This window comes from Terrapene carolina, unplaced genomic scaffold (genome assembly GCF_002925995.2).
Source record: "Terrapene carolina triunguis isolate 2854851 unplaced genomic scaffold, T_m_triunguis-2.0 Scaffold210, whole genome shotgun sequence".
In the NCBI taxonomy this organism is placed as follows: Eukaryota; Metazoa; Chordata; order Testudines; family Emydidae; genus Terrapene; species Terrapene triunguis.
Genome location: NW_020664561.1, coordinates 24,292,877 through 24,313,822, shown reverse-complemented (window position 1 = coordinate 24,313,822; position 20,946 = coordinate 24,292,877). Strand labels below are relative to the sequence as shown.

General features: G+C 39.9%; 1 protein-coding gene across 1 annotated transcript in view; it reads left to right on the top strand.

The window, feature by feature from the left end:
* Positions 1 to 1,648: 1,648 nt before the first annotated feature.
* The window catches only part of LOC113407287 (abnormal spindle-like microcephaly-associated protein homolog), a 39,278-nt gene continuing 19,980 nt past the window's right edge, over positions 1,649 to 20,946 (top strand). Inside the window, exons 1-16 of the mRNA XM_026655616.2 lie at positions 1,649 to 1,948; positions 5,160 to 5,303; positions 5,902 to 7,249; positions 9,136 to 9,225; positions 10,964 to 11,110; positions 12,515 to 12,760; positions 12,945 to 13,012; positions 13,672 to 13,813; positions 13,899 to 14,029; positions 14,855 to 15,030; positions 15,129 to 15,274; positions 15,361 to 15,446; positions 16,805 to 17,020; positions 18,972 to 19,176; positions 19,287 to 19,432; positions 19,533 to 19,661. Of these exons, the coding sequence (XP_026511401.1) occupies positions 1,649 to 1,948; positions 5,160 to 5,303; positions 5,902 to 7,249; positions 9,136 to 9,225; positions 10,964 to 11,110; positions 12,515 to 12,760; positions 12,945 to 13,012; positions 13,672 to 13,813; positions 13,899 to 14,029; positions 14,855 to 15,030; positions 15,129 to 15,274; positions 15,361 to 15,446; positions 16,805 to 17,020; positions 18,972 to 19,176; positions 19,287 to 19,432; positions 19,533 to 19,661 (3,720 nt within the window). The remainder of the gene's footprint in view (positions 1,949 to 5,159; positions 5,304 to 5,901; positions 7,250 to 9,135; positions 9,226 to 10,963; positions 11,111 to 12,514; positions 12,761 to 12,944; positions 13,013 to 13,671; positions 13,814 to 13,898; positions 14,030 to 14,854; positions 15,031 to 15,128; positions 15,275 to 15,360; positions 15,447 to 16,804; positions 17,021 to 18,971; positions 19,177 to 19,286; positions 19,433 to 19,532; positions 19,662 to 20,946) is intronic.

Sequence of the window (20,946 nt, the reverse complement as noted above, 5' to 3'; positions counted from 1 at the left end):
TCTAAATAAACCTTCTGTTTTACTGGCTGGCTGAGAGTCATGGTGAATCGCAGGAAGCGGGGGGTGCAGGGTCTTATCTCCCACACACTCCGTGACACCCCTTGAGGGGTCCTGACCCCCAGTTTGAGAACCCCTGGTATAAAGTGTCAGCTAGAAACTCCAAGGCTTGAGACTTTTAAAAGGAGACTGGACAAAACATGCAGTAAGGATCAGCCCTGCATTGGCAGGGAAATGGACTGAGCCAGGATGATCACAGAGGGCTTTTGACCCTGTAATTTCTATAATTCCATCCCACTCTCCTGGGAGTACAAGTACTGGTACTAAAGACCTGGTGCCTGGATCCCATATTGCCTTGCACTGGGATTGGGAATTAGTGCCCTGACATGGAACTCCTCCTATTGTGCCAGTGTAGATCCTGCTGTTAATACAGCTATTTGCAGGTGCCCTTGTTTAGCTGAACCCTTGGACTCGGTCCTGAGTGTATCCCCACTAAACTGAGAGCTAAACTGACACTACTATCCTGCTGTGTGGATCCCAGTGTGCTTGTACTGTGAATTTTTGGAATGCACACGTGGGTATATTTATCTCATTGTGCTGGTAGTGCTACTTCCTTGGTGTAATGATGACATTATGCTAAGATGAATCCTGAAAATAGTGCCCTGGTGTGATGCTCACTCTGTGTTGTTCATGTGAATCCTGGATTTTTTGTTGGTGTAGCCCTGTTGTTCCCAGGAAATTAGAGACAAGGTGCGTGAGGTAATATCTTTTATTGGAGCAACTTTTGTTGGTGAGAGAGTGAGAAAGAGACAAGCTTTGGAGCTTTCACAGAGTTCTTCTTACTGAAGAAGAGTTCTTTGAAAGCTCCGAAGCTTGTCTCTCTCACCAACAGAAGCTGGTCCAATAAAAGATATGACCTCACTCACCTTGTCTTTCTAATGTGACTAGCCTCCCTCCAAAACTGGCAGAGGTGCTTGGAGGAGGGGGCAGACAGGAGCAAGCAGTGGGCAGGCGGGGGAAGGGGTAGAGAGGGAGTTGTGCCTCGGGAGGGCACCCACCGGCAAACTCAAAAGTCAAAACCTAAGCACAGGGGAGTGGGCGCAGGCCGGTTGTCAGCCAGTTGGGTGGTAGCAATAGCAGCTTGTTAGGCAGTCAGGAGTGGGGGAGGGGTGTGACGCTAACTGCCCCCAAATATGACGCGCACGGAATTCTCCCCAGGGAATCCTCTTTCCCTTCCGCCCTGTGCTAGGAGCGGCGGCCGAATGACCCTCGCAAGTCCCGCCCGTGAGCGAGGGGCTCGCCCGCTGGCAGAGACTGCTCTGGGGAGCTCACCTCCAGCCAACCATCTCCGAGCTGATGTTTAAATAAAACCCCGGGTTGTGATTGGCGGAGAGGCTACAGGGTGGGCCCCGTATGGCGATTGGTGGCCTGGAAGAGGCGCTGCGCCGCTGGTTGGTGGGCGGGTTGGGACAGGGCTGTGTGGGGATTGGCGGGCCCTGGGGGCGCTTGGGGATTGGCGGTGGCGCTGGGTTTGAATGGTTGGCCGGGGGCGGTTAGTACCGTGCTGCCTGTTTATGCATCTGGCTCGTGCGGTTCGTCAGTGTTGCGCGGGCACCGGGCAGCGCCGAGTCTCGGCAGCAACAAGCCGACGATGGCTGCAGAGCTGCTGCGCAGGGGAGCCGCCGCTGCCTGCGGACTGAGCCCGGCCGAGAGCCCGGGGCGGCGGAGGCGGCGCTGGGCTGGCAGGGAGGAGGAGGACCCCGCCGTGCTGACTCTCACCCACTTCTCCCGGCCGCCCTTCCTCAGCTTCGGCAGCCTCCGGCCCGGCGCCTCCTGCACCCGGCTCCTGGCCGTAGATAACCCCAACCCGGAGGAGGCTGATGTGGTTATCGACCGCTTCCCGGCTCCCTCCACAGGCTTCAGCCTGGAGCGCCGGCGCTTCCTCATCCAGGTAGGGCCGGGCTCGGGGAGAGCCCGAGCTGCTGCGGCTTCGCGTCCCCTCACCAGCCACACCTCTGCGCGGCGCCCCTGGCAGCCCCCGTGGCTGGAGGGGCTCGTTGGGGCGGTGCGGTTACATGCCCTGAGCCGGCGTGACGGGGTTGGGGCTGCCTGTAATAATTTATGAACCTTGACTGAGTTAATCCGCTATCAGCTTTACCAGGGACGGGGGAGGACAATATGCTCAGGAGCAATGCGTTCATTTCCATGCCCTGGCTCAGGCCCTCAAAAGCTTCAGGATGGTTTAAAGACACGTCTGCTCTAGAAGAGGGCAGATAGTTAAGGGGGAGAAACTGACGAATCAATCCTGCAGGGGGTAGGGGTGTCTCGAGGAAGCTTAGCCTATGTCTGCTTCAGATTGGTCAGGCTTTAGGTAAGATAGACATGTGTCGCCTTTTGTGTGGTTGAAAAACTTCTTATGCTTTGCTGTTCCTACTCTTAAGATAAAACATTCTAGAGTAGGTCTCCCGTATACCAGGATAGCGTCCTGGCTATGGGGCATTTTGAGGTGGGTCTTTCTCAATCTCTTGTATGTGTTCTTTGCTGTTCCTACTCTTAAGATAAAACATCATACAATTTAATCATAAGGCTGTTTTACTCACTGCTAGACACAAGCTTCCAATGGGAAGAACCACAGATGGCACGTTATCTGATATGACTAGTAAGGAATCTATTTGTCAAAAAACATTTCCTGAATCTTTTTTGTTTGTCTGTATTGTTACAGACGTACTTTCCTGACAGGTATTTTGAAATAAATGACCAAAAATAATTGAAACTGGTGTGGTTATTTTGACAAATATAATAGGCAGAATTTTAAAATATGGTGTGTGGAATTTTTAATTTTTTTGGTGCAGCATTCTCCCAGGAGTATACAGTACATCTTTGTAACAGCAGGTAGCAAATTTTGACAAGTGCCTTCTCCTGACAGCAGAATCTCTTGAGGAAGTGACAGCTGCCACAATTTACTACCAGTAGTGCAAGTAAATGTGTTAAATGAGTTAATTGTGTATGGAACCTCTTTAGCATAAAAAGATGATTTTTTTTTTTTTGCTACAAGGACCAGCAAAGTATAATGAGATTTTCAGGCATTACATAATGTCAGTCTTTGGTTTTCCACTGCTGTCTTGTTTCTCTCCATCATCATCATCATCTGCCTGTTTTGCTGCTATATTGAATTGTAATGCTAGAAACTGGCATTTTTCACCCTACTGGTGTGTCAGCAGAGCAGCAAAACATACAGTAGGGTAGCTCACCTAGTGTTTGGCAAGAATCTTCCCTGAGTTCAAGCTGTTCAACAAATTAATTCTAATCCCATGCACCATCCCAAAGTTGAGCTACTGGCATGTGAGAAGGACACTGTCTTCATTATTTTTCAATGACCTTATTGGTCTATCTGCTCTAATCAACACAAAACTTAGAAGTTGGGTACTTGAGCTAAATGAGAACAAAATTACTTAGAAAATCTAAATATGCTTATTTAAAATTTTGCTTACATTCTGATAGTTAGGATATTTAACAATATTACTCCTGTATGTCTATAATTCACCTTTTTGCTTACAGTGCTCTCATATAGCCCTTTTCACAAGTATTAAAATATATGTACTACAAAATATGAATGAAGTACTGATCTTTTTAACAGCTAATAATGTAATGAAATTTTAGCAGGTGTAATGATGCTGGTTCTGGCGGGACCCAACTGAGCATGCCAATTCAGGACAAATTGCTTAAAGCAGGGCAGTTACAGCCCAAGGCTGGGGTTTTTCCACCTCTAAGGCAAACCAAACCAGCCAGACAGAGAGGACTTTGGTTTTACCCCACTGGCTAACCACAAGTCACACAAGCAATTCCCGTAGACACTCCAGTTTCCCAGTATCACCACCAGTGCCACTCGTTATGGGGACAAATGGTTATGAAAACCAATACCCCAGTAAAAGGAAAAAAGTTTCTCTCGATCCCAAAGGACCAAGCCCCAGACCCAGGTCAATATACAAATCAGACCTTACCCACAAATCACGCTGTTGCCAATCCGTTAGAATCTAACAACTAAAGGTTTATTCATAAAAGGAAAAAGATATACATGAGAGCAAGAATTGGTTAAATGGCATCAATTACATACAGTAATGGCAAAGTTTGCTTGTAGCGGTGATAGAATAAACTGCAGGTTCAAATCAAGTCTCTGGAGTACATCCAGAGCTGGGATGGGTCATCAGTCCTTTGTTTAGAGCTTCAGTTTGTAGCAAAGTCCCTCCAGAGGTAAGAAGCAGGATTGAAGACAAGGTGGAGATGAGGCATTAGCTTTTTTTAGTCTTTTCCAGGTGTAGGAACACCTCTTGGTTCTTACTGTGGAAAATTACAGCAAAATGAAGTCTGGAGTCACATGGGCAAGTTCCTGCATACTTTGCTGAGTTACAAGGCGTATCTGCCTTCTCTCAATGGGTCAGTTATATAGCTGATGGTCCTTAATGGGCCATCAAGCAGGCTAGGCAGAGCTGACACCAACTTGTCTGGGATGTCACCCAGAAGCATAGCATAAGTTTGAAATACAGACAGTATAGAGCCAATATTCATAACTTCAACTACAAAAATAATACACACATATAGACAGCATAATCATAACCAGCAAACCATAACCTTGTCTTAGATACCTTATTTGACCCCCTTTATACAAGATTTGGTGCCACTACAGGACCTTGATTGCAACAATGATCTATATGGTCCCAGTTCGAGTCAATAACGTGACAGCAGGTTTTCCTGTCTGGGGATTGGTCCTGCTTTGAGCAGGGGGTTGGACTAGATGACCTCCTGAGGTCCCTTCCAACCCTGATATTCTATGAAAATCACATCCCTTTCTTCTTATATCCATTCTATCTCCTGACCTCACTATTGTGTATTTGTACTTTCTCACCTGTCCTCCATCATAACTGTAAATTCATCTAATAAGTCAACATTTTTAAGTCAACAATTTAGAGACATCAACCCATATTTATGCACTCAGTGGCTGAAAATGTAAGCCATGCTAATTAGCGTTTATATAGCACTTTACTTAAAAGCATTCACAGACACTAACACTTTTGTTCACTGCTTCTTTTTTAAATGATCAATTCTCTTAAAAATATTTTCATGTCCTTACAATGTTTTTGTTTTAACGCTTCGTTCTCTCATAGTCTGGAGAAAGAATCTTTATTTCTATCACATGGACGCCATTAGAAGAAGGAAAAGTCCGAGAACTGGTAACTTTTATTGTTAATGGCATTGTAAAACATCAGGCTGTGTTGTTGGGTGTTGCTGAGCAGCCTCTGAAGAAAAAGGTAAGAAATGTATTTTTAATTAACACTAATTATGTTTGTCTTATTTGTTGCTTGCTTGTGAGTCAAAATTTTGCAGTGTAGCAATTGTTTCTACTAGTGTAGACACAGATGAATTGTTGAATGGGTATCCTCAGTGGGATCCCCCAATAACTTGGAATTTGCTCTCCTTGATCTTGAAATAGCCCAAATCCGGTGAATACTGCAAAATTGTTTTTTTCCCATTTGAAAGTGGTAGAACATCTTAAGGGTGAATTATTGGAGTAGAAAAATGGCTTTAGCTTATTTTCCTGGTTGGTTTGATTATGGATTATATTGCATTGTATTGCTGTGCTTCAGCTATGTTGGTGTGTTGTTTTTGATGTGGGCATTTTAAAGTTTATGGTAAGTGCATAGAGCATATGGCTACATATTACTTTTTTTTAGTGTGTATCTATTCAAAATAACTTAAAAAACAACCCAAAATTAAAAACTTAGTTTTTGTATCTGTTAGCTATCAATTCATTATCTGTGTGGATGAATATATAAGTGCATTATATTTAAAAAAAAAAAAAAAACTACCTTGCAAACCCTCTAATTTTTTTTTTTTGTGGTTTTTCAGAAGAGTCTTTGGGATGCTATTAAAAAGAAAAATACTTCAGAAGGATCAGTTTCTACAAGAGCTAAGAAAAAACATTCAAATGTTAAAAATGTTAACAAAACTTTTCGTGTTTCCAAAAAAACAGATACAGTTAGAAGCCCACTCCAGTCCTGTGAAAATTTGGATGTGATACAAGGTAGCATGTCCCCCCCCAAAAACTCGCTTATCACTTTAGAAAACAAACTGCCTATATCTCCTATCAGTCCTGTATTGCAAGAACATCATGATACCATTTGCACACCTCTTTCAATGAGAAGATCTACTACATACTCAGTTCTTGGTACAGTGGTAAATGATGAATTATTGCAAGAAATACACACATGTAACATCAAGAAACTTCATAATCCTAATGAGGAAATAAAATCCTCAAGTATACATAGTTCTCCTTCTGGATTAGTACAAGCACACAGATCAAATACACATTCACCTGTTTGTGCTCCGGAATGGACGGCAGCCTTGCATTCCTCTTTGACTCAAAGGAGAATTTTAAGTCCAGATTCTTTTATAAATGACAGTTATCAACTTAATGTAGAAGTTGTAGCAGAGCAAGTTGCTCCCATATTGTCACCCGATCAGTTTGTAAAAGACAACTTAGCTATAGAATCAGTGTCTCAAGTCCACGTATCTGTTTCACCGTCCTCTTTATCCTCCAGTGTGGAGACTTGTATCACAAAGAAGTCGTCATCTTCAAAATGGAAAGAAAATGAAAAAATGCAGTTCATAAGTGTATCTGTAGAACATAAGTTTCCAAATGACGTCCTTGATGAGACGCCTATAGTGAAATCTCAGTTACTTCATTGTACCAAACCTGAACAAAATCATCTCAATTTTCCTCTTTCTGATGAGGATCTTCAGATTCGCAGTTGCTCCCAAAGAGAACAACCAAAAAAACGTCCTGTGCTTTCTGCTACTGTCATCAAAAATAAGTCGTCTGCTGCTGAAAGAAAAGGAATGGAGACAACTAAGCCAAAATCTAGAAAATCTCTTAATATGATAAGGGAAGGTGTAAGTATGGTTCCTAGACATTCAAAGTTAGAAATACTCCAGAACCTTCCAGTTATAGATCCCATCTCAGGTGAAACCAAAGATGAAATACATTCATCTTCCATTGGATCTACTTTACGTAGTCGTAAGAGGAAAAATGAAGTATACTTGGAAGATATTAAGGCTACAGCTACAGAATATGTGGAAGAAACAGAAACCAAAAGAATCTTTACATCTTGTGTTGACAGTAAAATAAAAATTACTGTAAGACCATCGGTCTCTAAGCACATAAGCAGAGAGAAACTAAACCACAGAAAGAAAACCGGTGAGCATTTTTCATTTGTGTTCTTTAGTGAAAGAAAGTAACTTAAGTGTCTCCATATTTTGCTAAAATGTTATAAGGGGATTCCCTAGAACTCAGCATTTCAGTACCTCTTTCTGCAGCAAGTATTACGATACTGTAGCAACTTCTCAAGTTGTCTGGTAGCAATAAAGCTTGGCTATAGAATACACTGTCTGCATTCATTTAGCAGAAGCCTCTTAACTGGTATCTGCTAAATAGTCTTGTAGTGTGCTAGAAGGCTTGCCATATTTAGCAACATTGCTGGGAAAGTACCAGATTTGTCTCCTGTGGCTTTGTGGACCAAAGCATTGGTTCTGAGCAGTTTATTTCAGGCAAGACATTTGGGTAGAGGTGGTAGATGAAGGGGATTTTAAGATGAGGAGAGGAAGTGCTAGATAAGCTTTGGTGGGGCTGTGGAAAATCTAGCATGGAATGTGACATGCTGTCAAAAATGCAAATACTTTAGTATTAATGCATTTCAAAAAGTTTGCTTAAATGTCTTACCTGGTATTCTCTAAAAGACTATTCACAATGGCTCACAGGTGTGAATGCATTTCTGGTGCCATAAATTTCTACACATGGTTCTCTGCTCACACTATTTCTTACGATTGGCTCATTTAGCAGTCTCACATTAGTATAATTCTCTCTGGTGTGCTAACACTTTATAATTTTCTTAAAATATACATCTGCTCTGAAAAGTGACCCTCGTGATGCCATTTCTTAAAGTTAGGATGGGGTTTTCCTGCCCTTGTAAAACTGTCTGTAAAGGTTCTTGCAGGTGAAAATCTGCTCTATTATATCTGTAATCTTTGTCTTCAAAATATGTTCACCATTGTCTTCATAGGGTTATACAGATATAACAACACAGAGGCAGCGTGAAGAGAGAACAGTACACAGTTTGCCCCAGCCCTAAATATAGCTACATTTCAATAGTGAAATGTAACTTTGAAACACTTACACCCAATTTAACTTATTTGAAACCTAGCATTGTTCTTCTTGAGCATATAAATGCTGAATGGTGCTTGGCTCTGGAACAGCACAGGAGTTCAGAATGAATTCATATCTTACCTCCTTCAGTGATGAACACAAGGTAAAATCCCATTTTATAATGGGTAACTGATCCAGAGACCAAACGACTTGCCCAAGGTCACATAGATAGTCTGTGTCACAATAGGGAGTTGAACCCAGGAGGTCCCGTGAACCTCGGGACACCCAGGTCTCCCATGGCCTGGGCTAGGTTCCTACCCACTAGACCATCCAGATAGATGCCAGTGGCTTAGAATTTTGAACTTCGGAAATGAATACCTTGTGCTGGTAATAGCCTTTAAAGTGGTAGTCCATTAGGATGCGTATCTTCTGAGAACAATTACAGGTAATACTTTTTTCTCAGTGTGGTGAGGAAGCATGGAATGCAGTAGTGTTTTTTAATTGTCAGCTTACACTTCAATTTTTTCTTTCACTCTTTTTACAGCTGCCAAGCAAAGCAATTTATCTGCATTCTTCTAGCATTCATTAGCCAGAAGACTTATGTATAATATGCTTACATAGCATCTAGAGAATTAATGTTTCTCCATCACAGAAGACATTGAAATATTGTTTTTTACTTTTCCTGAAACACTGAAGGATGCTAATTTAAAGATTAAAAATAAAACCTCTGTTCAACCTATACCAGCTAGAGTTAAGGAATTTTCTATAGTGATGATCTTTTCTCCGACACATGTTATACCCCTACCCATAATTGACAGGGTTGGTAAAGAATGGAGTCAAGGCTATAATCCTTAACTACACCTTGCTTGCTTGTTGGTGGTGGTAGTCTCACTTTTTTTTTTTTTTTTCCTGACATCTGATATTTTGTTAACATTTTTTAGGTTCTTTGTCTAAAACTATCAACAAAACTACTAAACCCATTGATGGTGTGGCACAGTCTCAGCTGACCTTCATAAAACCATTAAAAACAGGTAAACAGAGGTTTTCAGTATCTATGAAGTCCAGAATTTTTCTTGAATTGAATGTCATAATTGAACTGGGCAAATTTTTTGGCTAATAGTTTTTGAGAAAAGTGTTGTTCTTGTTGACCCAAAACTGCTTGTGAATTCATGTAGATTTTGCCAGATAGTTATGACTGAACCAAAAAATCAAAATGTTTTGGTAAGCTGAAAATGAAACAGTTTGTTTTGATAATATTGAAACAGTTTTTTGGGGGTGGAGCCACAAAATGGTGGGGAGGAGGTGGTAGTGTGGTGATGCCTTCCTTATAACTTTTAGCTTAGTGGTTAGGACACTGTCCTGGGATGCGGGAGACTCAGGTTCAAGTCCACATTCTAGAGTAGGTCTCCTATATACCAGGACAGTGTCCTGGCTATGGGGAATATTTAAGTGGGTCTTTCTCAATCTTTTGAATTGAGGCTGTTTCATGTTGTATAAAATATTAATTAGAGCAGGGACTGGAATTTGACTCTCCCACATCCCAATGGAGTGTTCTAACCACCAGGCTACAGAGTCATTCTCACTTTCTGGCCCAATTAATATTTAATTAGTAATGCAAAGTGGAACAGCTTCAGCAGAAGAGATTGAGAATAATCCTTAACCCAGAATACTCCCTAACTCAGTAGTTGGGGCACATACCTGATATGGGAGACGTGGGTTCAAGTCCTTGCTCCACAGTGGAGATAAAGGGGGTGGGGCTGTGTGAATGGTGCCTAAGGTCTGGTCTATACTACCCGCCTGAATCGGCGGGTAGAAATCGACCTCTCGGGGATCGATTTATCACGTCCCGTTGGGACGCGACAATCGATCCCCGAATCGGCGCTCTAACTCCACCAGGGGAGGTGGTAGTAAGCGCCGCCGACAAAAAGCCGCAGAAGTCGATTTTGCCGCCGTCCTCACAACGGGGTAAGTCGGCTGTGATACGTCGAATTCAGCTACGCTATTCACGTAGCTGAATTTGCGTATCTTAAATCGACTCCCCCCTGTAGTGTAGATGTAGCCTAAGGCTTTGTCTACACTACATAGCTTTTAGCGACACGGCTGTATCGCTGAAAGTCGGGCAGTGTAGTTGCTGTTTTACTTCCACCCCCAACGAGTGGAGTTCACGTCGACAGGAGAGCGCTCCTGCCGACAGCGCGCTGTTCACACTGATGCTTGCCGCGGCAAAACTTTTGTGTCTCGGGGTGGGGGTGGGGGATAACACCTCTGAACGACAAAAGTTTTGTCGCTCGATTGCCAGTGTAGACCTAGCCTAAGTCCCCTTGACAATGTAGCCCCTTATTTCCAGATTTCTTTTTTCACCTCTGCTAATAATTTGTTTTATGGTAGACAGATGTGATTCTGAATACACTCATGAAGCAGATATGTGGAATCAAATGTGACAATAAATCATGCTTCAAAGGTTTTTCAGTATACTTAAAAGCACCAGGCTACTTAACATTACCGCTAATATTGATAAAGCACTAGATAATAGCATGAGCTGTCATACCAATAACTGTCCTTGTCTTGAAGAACTTATTAGTTGAAGACGACAGCAAGTACAATAAAAGTGGCATGTGGTGTCTAAATACTTTCCTCATAATTCCATTTTTGTGCAAGTCACTCAAGTTAAAGTGAAGAACTGCATATTTTTAGGAAGAAACATAGACAAAGTTCAAATTAAAGTTATTTATTTAAATAATCTTTTCTCCCCACCCTCCCCCCTTTAAGTCATTCCTAGGCATCCAATGCCTTTTGCTGCTAAAAACATGTTCTATGATGAGCGCTGGAAGGAAAAGCAGCAGCGAGGCTTTACCTGGTGGCTAAATTTCATACTTACACCTGATGACTTTACTGTAAAAACAGAGAGTTCACAAGGTAAAGTAGGTAACTTGAAATAGTGCACTTCTGCTAAATCATGGGAACACTTTAATGTCAATATATAAAGCAAAATTTGCTCCAGGAGTTTTTTTTAATTAAACTCATATATGATGAATGTAACCACTAGCTAAAAGCTAGTATCAATTAAGCTTTCATTAATTTATCTGTGTGTATGTTTAAGTAACTTTTCAATAAGGGTAATTTTTATATCAAGAGGCGGTTGACTTTTTTTTTTTATTTTTTTATTTTATTCCCCCTGCTCCCCCACCCTTCATGAACTTCTGTCCTGAGATTGGAATGAAAGGAAATTCAATTTGCATCCCTATTTTCAGAGCTACTTTGATACCCAAATGTTAGCTCTACAGTTATCTGTTTCAGTAGAGGTTGCACTGAATTCTGAATGCTGTTTTGAAGTTTTATATATTTCTCTTTTTTTTCCATGTTCTTTAACTGAAAGTGTATGGTCTTGAGAAGTTTGATTTTTCTCATGCAGAGTTCTATTATACTAGATATGTCATCTGTGTATTAGTGTGCATTTAAATAGAAGTAAAATGATTAGCAAAAATAGTGAACTCTTATAAAACAGATGCTGTCAGAGTTCCTTCCCCACTCTGAACTCTAGGGTACAGATGTGGGGGACCTGCATGAGAACCTCTAAACTGAATTACCAGCTTAGATCTGGTTTTGCTGCCACCACTCCCAAGTGCTAACTCCCTTCCCTGGGTAGCCTTGAGAGACTTCTTCACCCACCAATTCCTGGTGAGTCCAGATCCAATCCCCTTGGATCTTAAAACAAGGAAAAATCAATCAGGTTCTTAAAAAGAAGACCTTTAATTAAAGAAAGAAAGGTAAAAATCATCTCTGTAAAATCAGGCTGGAAAATAACTTTACAGGGTAATCAGATTCAAAGAGCCCAGAGGAACCCCCTCTAGCCTTAAGTTCAAAGTTACTTAAACAGAGGTAAACCCTCTAGCAAAAGGTACATTTACAAGTTGAGAAAATAAAGATAAACCTAACACGTCTTGCCTGGCTGTTACTTACAAGTTTGAAATATGAGAGACTTGTTCGGAAGATTTGGAGAGCATGGATTGATGTCTGGTCCCTCTTAGTCCCAAGAGCGAACAATCCCCAAAACAAAGAGCACAAACAAAAGTCTTCCCCCCCACCAAGATTTGAAAGTATCTTGTCCCCTTATTGGTCCTTTAGGTCAGGTGTCAGCCAGGTTACCTGAGCTTCTTAACCCTTTACAGGTAAAAGGATTTTGGAGTCTCTGGCCAGGAGAGATTTTATAGTATTGTACACAGGAGGGCTGTTACCCTTCCCTTTTATAGTTATGACAGATGCTAATTTACCTTTGTCATATATAGACCTATTTTTCTTTTTTATTCTCTTTTCAATTAGTAAATGCAGCTGCACTTATCTTGGGAGCAGAAAATCATCATAAAGCCAGTGTTCCTAGAGCACCAACAAAAGAAGAAATGTCCCTGAGAGCTTATACTGCTCGATGCAGGTTGAATAAACTACGACGTGCAGCATGCCGTTTGTTTACCTCTGAAACAATGGTTAAAGCTATTAAGAGACTGGAGTTTGAGATTGAAACTAGACGTTTGCTAGTTCGGAAAGATAGGCATCTCTGGAAAGATATTGGTAAGAATGTACAAATGTTGTTGATATTTAGTATTTTTGGTAAAATAGAATTGAAAGTGTATTTATTATAAGTGTAGCAAGTAGAGTAGAAAATCTTTTTAACCAGGTGGCTTTGTAACAATGAAATATGGTTTAAAAGTGTTTGCTGAATTTAACATTTCATCATACTTTGCATTCATTTCAGGAGAAAGACAGAAAGTCCTCAACTGGCTTTTATCTTACAACCCTTTGTGGCTACGCATAGGTCTGGAAGTAAGCAATGCTTCTTATGGATACTCTATTCTTGTAAAGCCTGTGCCAAGAGTGGATCTCAAGTTCAACTGTAGCTGGCAGGCAGCTCTGGTTTATTATAAGAACAGAACAATTTCACATTTCCTTTTAATTCATGGTTGTCTTGTTACAAAAGAGAATATTTCATCGGGCAATTTGAAAATGCCTTTCTGTGAGGAATACCCTGGAACTGGGCTGATGCTCCTTTGCTGTTGCTCAAGTAACTTTACCCTTCAGTAGTTGGTAGGAAATTGACGCCTAGTGCACTCCCACTATACTGCAGCCAGCTATGTTGGGACTGGTTAGGGAGCTCCTGATGGAAGCAGAGAACACTTTCCAGACACCGAAGAGCCAGTAGATCACATTGATACTAATTTTAACTTTTTAGATGGGCATTGCATTTGGGATACCTTCCGGAATAAAACTAGGACTGAAACTTTGTTTACTGTTTTGCAGATTAATCTGTTTTCAAAAAAATGGGCTAGGTTGCTAACTATTTTGGCTAGTGAGAAACTCTTAAATAGTGTACTGCTATTTATTTTGAATATATCCTACTGAAACTCTAAAGAAAGAAATAATACAATTGTGAGCATTTTTTTAATTTTAAAGAGTTTCCTTTATTTTTTGTTTTTTCTCATTAGACTATTTATGGAGAACTGATTGCTTTGGAGAGTAATAGTGATATTATGGGTTTGGCAATGTTTATTCTCAGTCGCCTACTTTGGAACCCTGATATAGCAGCTGAATACAGACACCCCACTGTACCTCACCTTTATCGGGATGGTAATTACTACTTTTTAAAATAGACTATTTTTAGCATTTAACTTTGCATTCATAAATAACATCTTTATGAACTTAATATTTTTAGGTCATGAAGAAGCTTTGTCTAAATTTACACTGAAAAAATTGCTGCTGTTAGTTTGCTTTCTTGATCATGCCAAACAGTCTAGAATCATTGACCACGATCCTTGCCTCTTCTGCAAGGATGCAGAGTTCAAGGTAAAGTATGGTAGCCATTTCTTTTAACAATGTTGTTTGATGTTTGAACATATGACTTCATATGCATATAATATAAAGTTGCTTTTTTAATGTTAAGACTTTAGTACTATTCACACTCAGCAAATTTTCCAGGAGGTCACTAGCTATGTAAGACTTACCATCAGGACTTCTGAAGTGCATATAATTTATAGGGAGAGCTCAAGATCCTTGCATTCTAGAGGTGCTTTCCTTCTCTTTCTAAGACTAAATACTGCTCTGCCACAGCATTTGTCATCTGAAGTTAAATCCTCTTGCATTTTGAAAGTTTATCTGAGGGCTGTCTTACAATACTTTGTTCTAGAAAGCTAGGCTGCATGTCCCTATCTGTCATGCTAGACGTTTGCTTAGTAAATAGCCTCATTTATGTTTAACTGACTAGAGTAAAAATGGTTTTTAGTTCAAGTCATGGTATAAAAGTGTCTATTACTTAGACTACAACACTGTTTAATGAGTTAAATGCATGAATAAATAAAAAGAAAAATTGTTCACGAACTTCTCAGGATGCAGAACAGGTATGATTAATGTTACAGCAGCTTGATTTATTTATTTATTTATTTTTTTGCTGTACACCTAGGGAAGTTATGAAAGCAGTCATTAGGAAACCAGTTAGCTATCTGTGTCAGCGTTATAATATTGTGGACACAATTTAAATGCCATGAAGAGATATTTAAGTACTTGAATTTTTGTATCTTATGCATAGTACTAAACGACAAATAACAAAGCTAAAGGCATTTGGGGGAAGGGATCAAAATGGTCACTTGGTCTAAGTTTTTTATTTCCTCTTAGAATAGTAAAGATGTTCTACTGGCATTTTCACGAGACTTCCTGAGTGGTGAAGGTGACCTTTCCCGTCATCTTGGCTTCCTGGGATTACCTGTTAGTCATGTTCAGACACCACTTGATGAATTTGACTTTGCTGTTACAAATCTAGCTGTAGACTTGCAATGTGGCATTCGTCTTGTGTAAGTTGATACAGAATGGTTTTGTGACTATCTATATTTGTCTAATCCTTCTGTAAGCTGAACTAAGACACTTCAATATGAAATCTCTTTATTGTTAGGAGAACAATGGAACTCCTCACGAAAAACTGGAGTCTCTCAAAGAAGCTAAGAGTTCCTGCAATAAGTCGTCTCCAGAAGATGCATAATGTTGATGTTGCCCTTCATGTTCTTAAAGAGCGGGGAATTCAGTTGAAAGATGAATGTGGTAAGAATTGAAAAGTAGTGCTAGAATAACTATGCATTTGAAGAACAGGAATACATATTTTAATCACTGCTGTATTTGATTTATAGGTGCTTCAATCGAGTCTAGGGATATTGTGGACAGGCACAGAGAGCGAACTTTAGCACTGCTGTGGAATATTGCCTTTGCTTTCCAGGTATTGCATAAAGTTGTGTGTAGTTGTAAAGAATTTTAAGAAATGTTACAAACGAGAGGAGATAATGCATGCCTTGCAACAAAGAATTTGTAGTCTTTGAAATCGTCAAGTCTGGATTGACCTGGCTGGGTGACCCATGAGAATGATCTTTTGTGGATTCTCTTGGTTAGACCTCATTGTGTAATGTATGTTCAAAGTGCTTTATAACTATTAGCTACATTGATGCGCTAGGTTCTAAAATGTAATACAATTCAGAACTCCTTTTAATTAGGTTCTGTACACTTGTTCATAGAATTTCTTTTGTACTTGTGCCAGATACTATAACAAAGGTTAAGTATGTGATAACAATGGTCAGGTAATTTGGCCACAGAAATTAACTTCTTGCCACCTGCTGAGGAATTCTCTTAGAGCTACTAAAAATAGCTCAAATAGATGTATGTATTTAATACCACTTCCAAACACTTGAACATTCCCTTTGGTGAACAATCATAGGAAGTGAATTCTGGAGCTGTGACTCTTCCACGTAACGTATTCCACCATATGTTTCTGGGATCAAACTGGGAAAAACTGAAGAAATAAGCACCTTTGGACTTAGTATGAAGGCTAATTAGTGTACCTATAATTGAGTCAAGGATTATGTATAGCCTTAAATGGAAGAAGGAAGCAGAGAGTAGAAGAGTTGGGCTTAATGGCAAAGTTTAAGAGGTTACTTGAGCCAAATAAATATTCTTCAAAAATGTATATCCAGCTTAAGTGAATCCAATAGGAAAGAGTATACATTATGGAAAGTAAAACATAAGATGTAAGTCTGAAAAGCAAGTAGCCAGAGACTTTTTTAATTATATATAATATCTTAATGCAAGAATCCTGAGGAGAATACTGCTGCAGAATTATCAGGAAGCTAAAGGAGCAATTGAATGCTGAAGAATATTGCAGAGAAAATGAATTATTCATTTGCATCAGTCAACAACAAGATGTTGGAGGAGATCCAAAGTCTCTTTAATTAGTTATGTAGATGACCACTTCCACGATTGCATTAGTTAGGATTAAGAAAAAATACATGTTTTCGTGGTATAAACCAACCATCGATCCAGGTAGGAAGAAAATTTCCCTATAAGCTTATTTTAAAAGCATCTGGTACTGGCTACTGTCATCTAGGCTGCTGGACTGAAATAACAACTGGTTTGATCCAGTATGGAAACTTATATTACTAAATAGTGGGAGCAATCAATCCCTGGCACTTACTTAAGATGCTTTCTCTGAAACTATCCCCTCTCCATTTAACCACATCAAGTATATAAGATCACTGTAACATTTTTTACATATCAGAAAAATTGATTTGTTTGTTTCCATTAAAGGTGGATGTTTCCCTTAATGTGGAGCAGTTAGAAGAAGAAATTTCTTTTTTAAAGAATACACACAATATTAAGACAAAAATGGCTACTCTAGTGTCCTGCTCTAATCAAAGTAAAGTGAGAAAAACCAGCAGTACTTACTCATCTGAAAGTTACAGCGAAAATGTGAAGCTGCTGATGGATTGGGTCAATGCTGTTTGTGGGTTTTACAATACTAAGGTAAGTAGTCCTGTTGTTTTGTGTATATATTTCCAGGTTTTGTACATCTGCAAGTACATTTTGTTCTTACTATTTGTTTGGGTACAGCAAGTCAGATGCTTTATTTTTTTTCTCTTTATTAATTGCATAGAGGGAGAGAGCTAAACAGGTCTTTTAAAAGGTAAACAATTACAGCAAGCATTTATACCTTTTGTTACAGACAATGAGCAACAACTGCATTTTGTTTATACATAGGTCATTTTGATATTTTGTTTTGCTCACTAATGTAGACTTTTAGTCTACATTCCATATTATTTACACAAGGTCGCAACAACTTTTTACACAGTTTTTTTCCCACTTGCCTTACACATTCCTTGCTTCTACAAATCTCGCGTTATTAGGGTTACAGTTAGCCTAACTTTTGCTAACGAACTGTCATGCATTGCATTTCCTTTTTGTCAGTTTTTTTCTGCTTCTACAATTTTCTTGTAATGGGAACTGTTTATATAAGTCTTTCAACTCTAAATCTGTTCTATCAAATATATATTGATTTAATACTGATCTGTTACAAGCATTGTAATGGATGAAGTTCTATCAGTCTTACTTGGACTATCCCAGAGGTGGGACGTCAGATATCCAGGATGTGTTTTCATAGGCCCAGTTGCATTTCTATCATTTTTAATACATTCTCCTAATAGAGAATTCCCACAGTGAATGTGTATACTACCTGCTTGGCTACATATCACCCCAGGGAAATCCTCCCTCTATTAGTGAGCAAGCAGAATAAACTCTTTGAAAGACTTCCTAGAAGGATCTCATTGGTGACTGATTCCAGTCTGTGGGAAAGGACATGTTCTTAATGAGCCTTTTGGTCCAAAATAATTCCTCCACTATACAAGTTTTTCATAACCTTCAGGCACTAAGATTAATATTAAAGAGAGTCATGTGAGTATTTGTCCCTCCCCAAGCAGTCATATCATTTTTACAAGAGGTAGGGTGTTTCTTACGGACAGGGAGCAAGGAGTGAAACCCTCTTCAAGGAGACTCACTGCTCATCAGAATGGCTGACACACCTGCACACTTTAGGAAAGCAAAATCTAACTTAATTATTTTAAGCTTAGGAGGCTTCAAATTCATTTCCCAGGCATTGCCATTTCTGAGTCCTAATCAATGAAGCCTCCTTCCTCTCTGAACTTCATGAATTTCACTTTGTGTATTTTCCTCTGTTTCTGTCTCAAGTGCATCCATGCCTACTTCTCTTTAATACTTGTGTATGTGGAATGTCATCCCTGATATTGTGTCTCACAATCAGTCTTCATTTAAATGTCTTTGGTTTGTGTGAGGGATTGTGACCATTCTTTAACTCCCATAAATAAAAATCAAGGAACTAAGATGATGGATACTGTACCACCCAAGCAACTCCATAGCATTTTGTGTATTCCTTTCTCTATTCTGCTTGTCTTGCTTTCCTAATACTGCTTCTCTACGTATTCTTGCTTTCCAAGATAGTAGTCAGTTGGCTAAGTATGTTTAAGATTTATGGGCTACAGGTGCTATCTTATTCTGAAAATATTTAGCACATTTTTGACGCTGGTAAAAACATCAGTAACATACTATGCTATAGTATAGAAGGTCCTTTCTAGGATCCTTCCATAGAATTCTCCATGTCTGGTTTCTTTAACTATTGTTCTATGACATGCACTTTTACTTTGGTAGACATCCCTTTATATTTCTGACTTTCAGGAATGGAGAGCCATAGCATGGACTCAGTTAATGAGCATTACTTTCAGATAACTTGAATTGCATATATTTAATTTTCCTTAGTATATATTAAAAAATTTGCATAGCCACATTCCTATCCAGTTACAGATATATTATGACAAATGAGACATATTTTAAACTTGTACTAATTCATGAGTGTGAAAAATTTCAAGAGAATTCTTTTTTTTTTTTTTTTTTTTTTTTTAACCAGGTGGAAAACTTCACAGTATCTTTCTCAGATGGTCGAGTATTGTGCTATTTGATTCACCACTATCATCCATGTTATGTGCCTTTGGAAGCTGTATCCCAGTGTACCACTCAAACAGTAGAATGTACAAAAACTGGTACAGTAGCACTAAATTCTTCCTCTGAATCTGATACATCTCTAAATATGTTGGATGGAACATTTGACCAAAGTGAGTCATTCTTTAATATAAGGTTTTGAAGCAGATTAAGTGGTTTTTTAAAAAAAAAAACCCTTAATCTGACTAACAAACATGATTATATTTTTCCTTCTGTGTTAAAGCTATAACTACCTCAGTCCTCTATAAGGAACTTCTTGACAATGAAAAGAGAAATTTCCAGTTGATTAATACTGCTGTTTCTGACCTGGGTGGAATACCAGCTATGATTCATCATTCAGATATGTCAAATACTATTCCTGATGAGAGGGTGAGAGAGTTTTTATATATATATCATATAAACTGTCATCGTCTCCTGAACAGGCCTAACTTACCGTGGTTTTTTTTTTTATATATATATATTTCTTTAGGTGGTTATTACCTATCTGTCGTTTCTGTGTTCACGGCTTCTAGATCTTCGAAAAGAGACTCGAGCTGCTCGGCTAATTCAGTCAGTTTGGAGGAAATACAGACTGAACGCAGAGCTAAAACTCCATCAGGTATCTTTATCAAGGATTTCATTCTTTTGTGAAGTAGTACAGTAAAAGCTGTTATCTGGCCCTGTACCAGCCGGAAAGCTCTATAAACCAGCATTTCCAATCGTCATAGAAAGTCCGGTTGGCGCTGGGCCAGCAGGCTACCTACCTGGCTCCGTGTGACTCCCCAGAAGTGGCGACGTGTCCCTGCTGCTCCTAGGCTGAAGAATGGCCATGCAGGCACCGCCCCCCACAGATCCCATTGGCCGTGGTTCCAGGCCAATGGGAGCTGCGAAGGCAGTGCACAGGACAGGGGCAGCACACAGAGCTGCCTCTGCCTAAGAGCAGCAGGGACAGGTAGCCACTTATGGGGAGCTGCCTGAGGTGAGCGCCCCCCCAGAGCCCACGCCCTGCACCCTCTCCCGCACCCAATGTTTAGTTAACTGGCATTTTTCACTTACCAGCACCCCCCATTTCCCCAACATGCCGGATAAAAAAGTTTTTACTGTAATAATCACTCTTGGTTTGTGGTACAGTGCGGGATACAAAATCAACAAAGTTGTAAATGGATAGTCTTCAGAGAGTAGTATTTGTAACTTTTTGAGGACTTCATATGTTACTAAGATGGTTGACGCAATCTTGCTTTAGAGCAAAATGCATCTTTTCATTCTCTTCAGAATGAGAGGTAGTCAATGTAAAGACTAGTGCTCTGCCAGGGTTACATTTAATGTTAATAAGAGTGTTTCAGTCCTTTTTCCCAAGTCAAGGCTGAAGTGGCTTTACTGAACTTTATGAAGAACTCCACACTTCTTTACAATTTAAAATAAAATGAAAAGAATACCACATTTGAGCTAGATCTCTTGCCACTGTGCAATGTATAGGATTTGACACACAATTTGACCAAAGCATTTCAATTGGAATTTTCAACAATCTTGGTCTTCCATTTCTGACTTTCTACAGGGAATTATGCTAAATTATATGTTCATTTTGAAATATACAGGACTATAAAAATTGCCAAACAACTTGTTGCCCACTTCAAACTTTAATTCAGGTACTTAAAAGTGAAAGGTAGCTGGGGTACATTCAAGGCTGCAGGATTTCACCATGCTTCATTACCACGTGTATAGCATTACATTTTTCTTCTTCGTGTAGTGTCCCTATGGGTGCTCCACTGTAAGTGTGCTTGTGTCCCTACACTGCTGATTGGAGAACTTTGATAGCAGTGTCTGTTAGGTCCACTCATGCACTGTCTCTCCTTGTGCTGCCCTTGCGTGGTGCACCAACAGCATGCCTCTTGAGCCTCACCCAA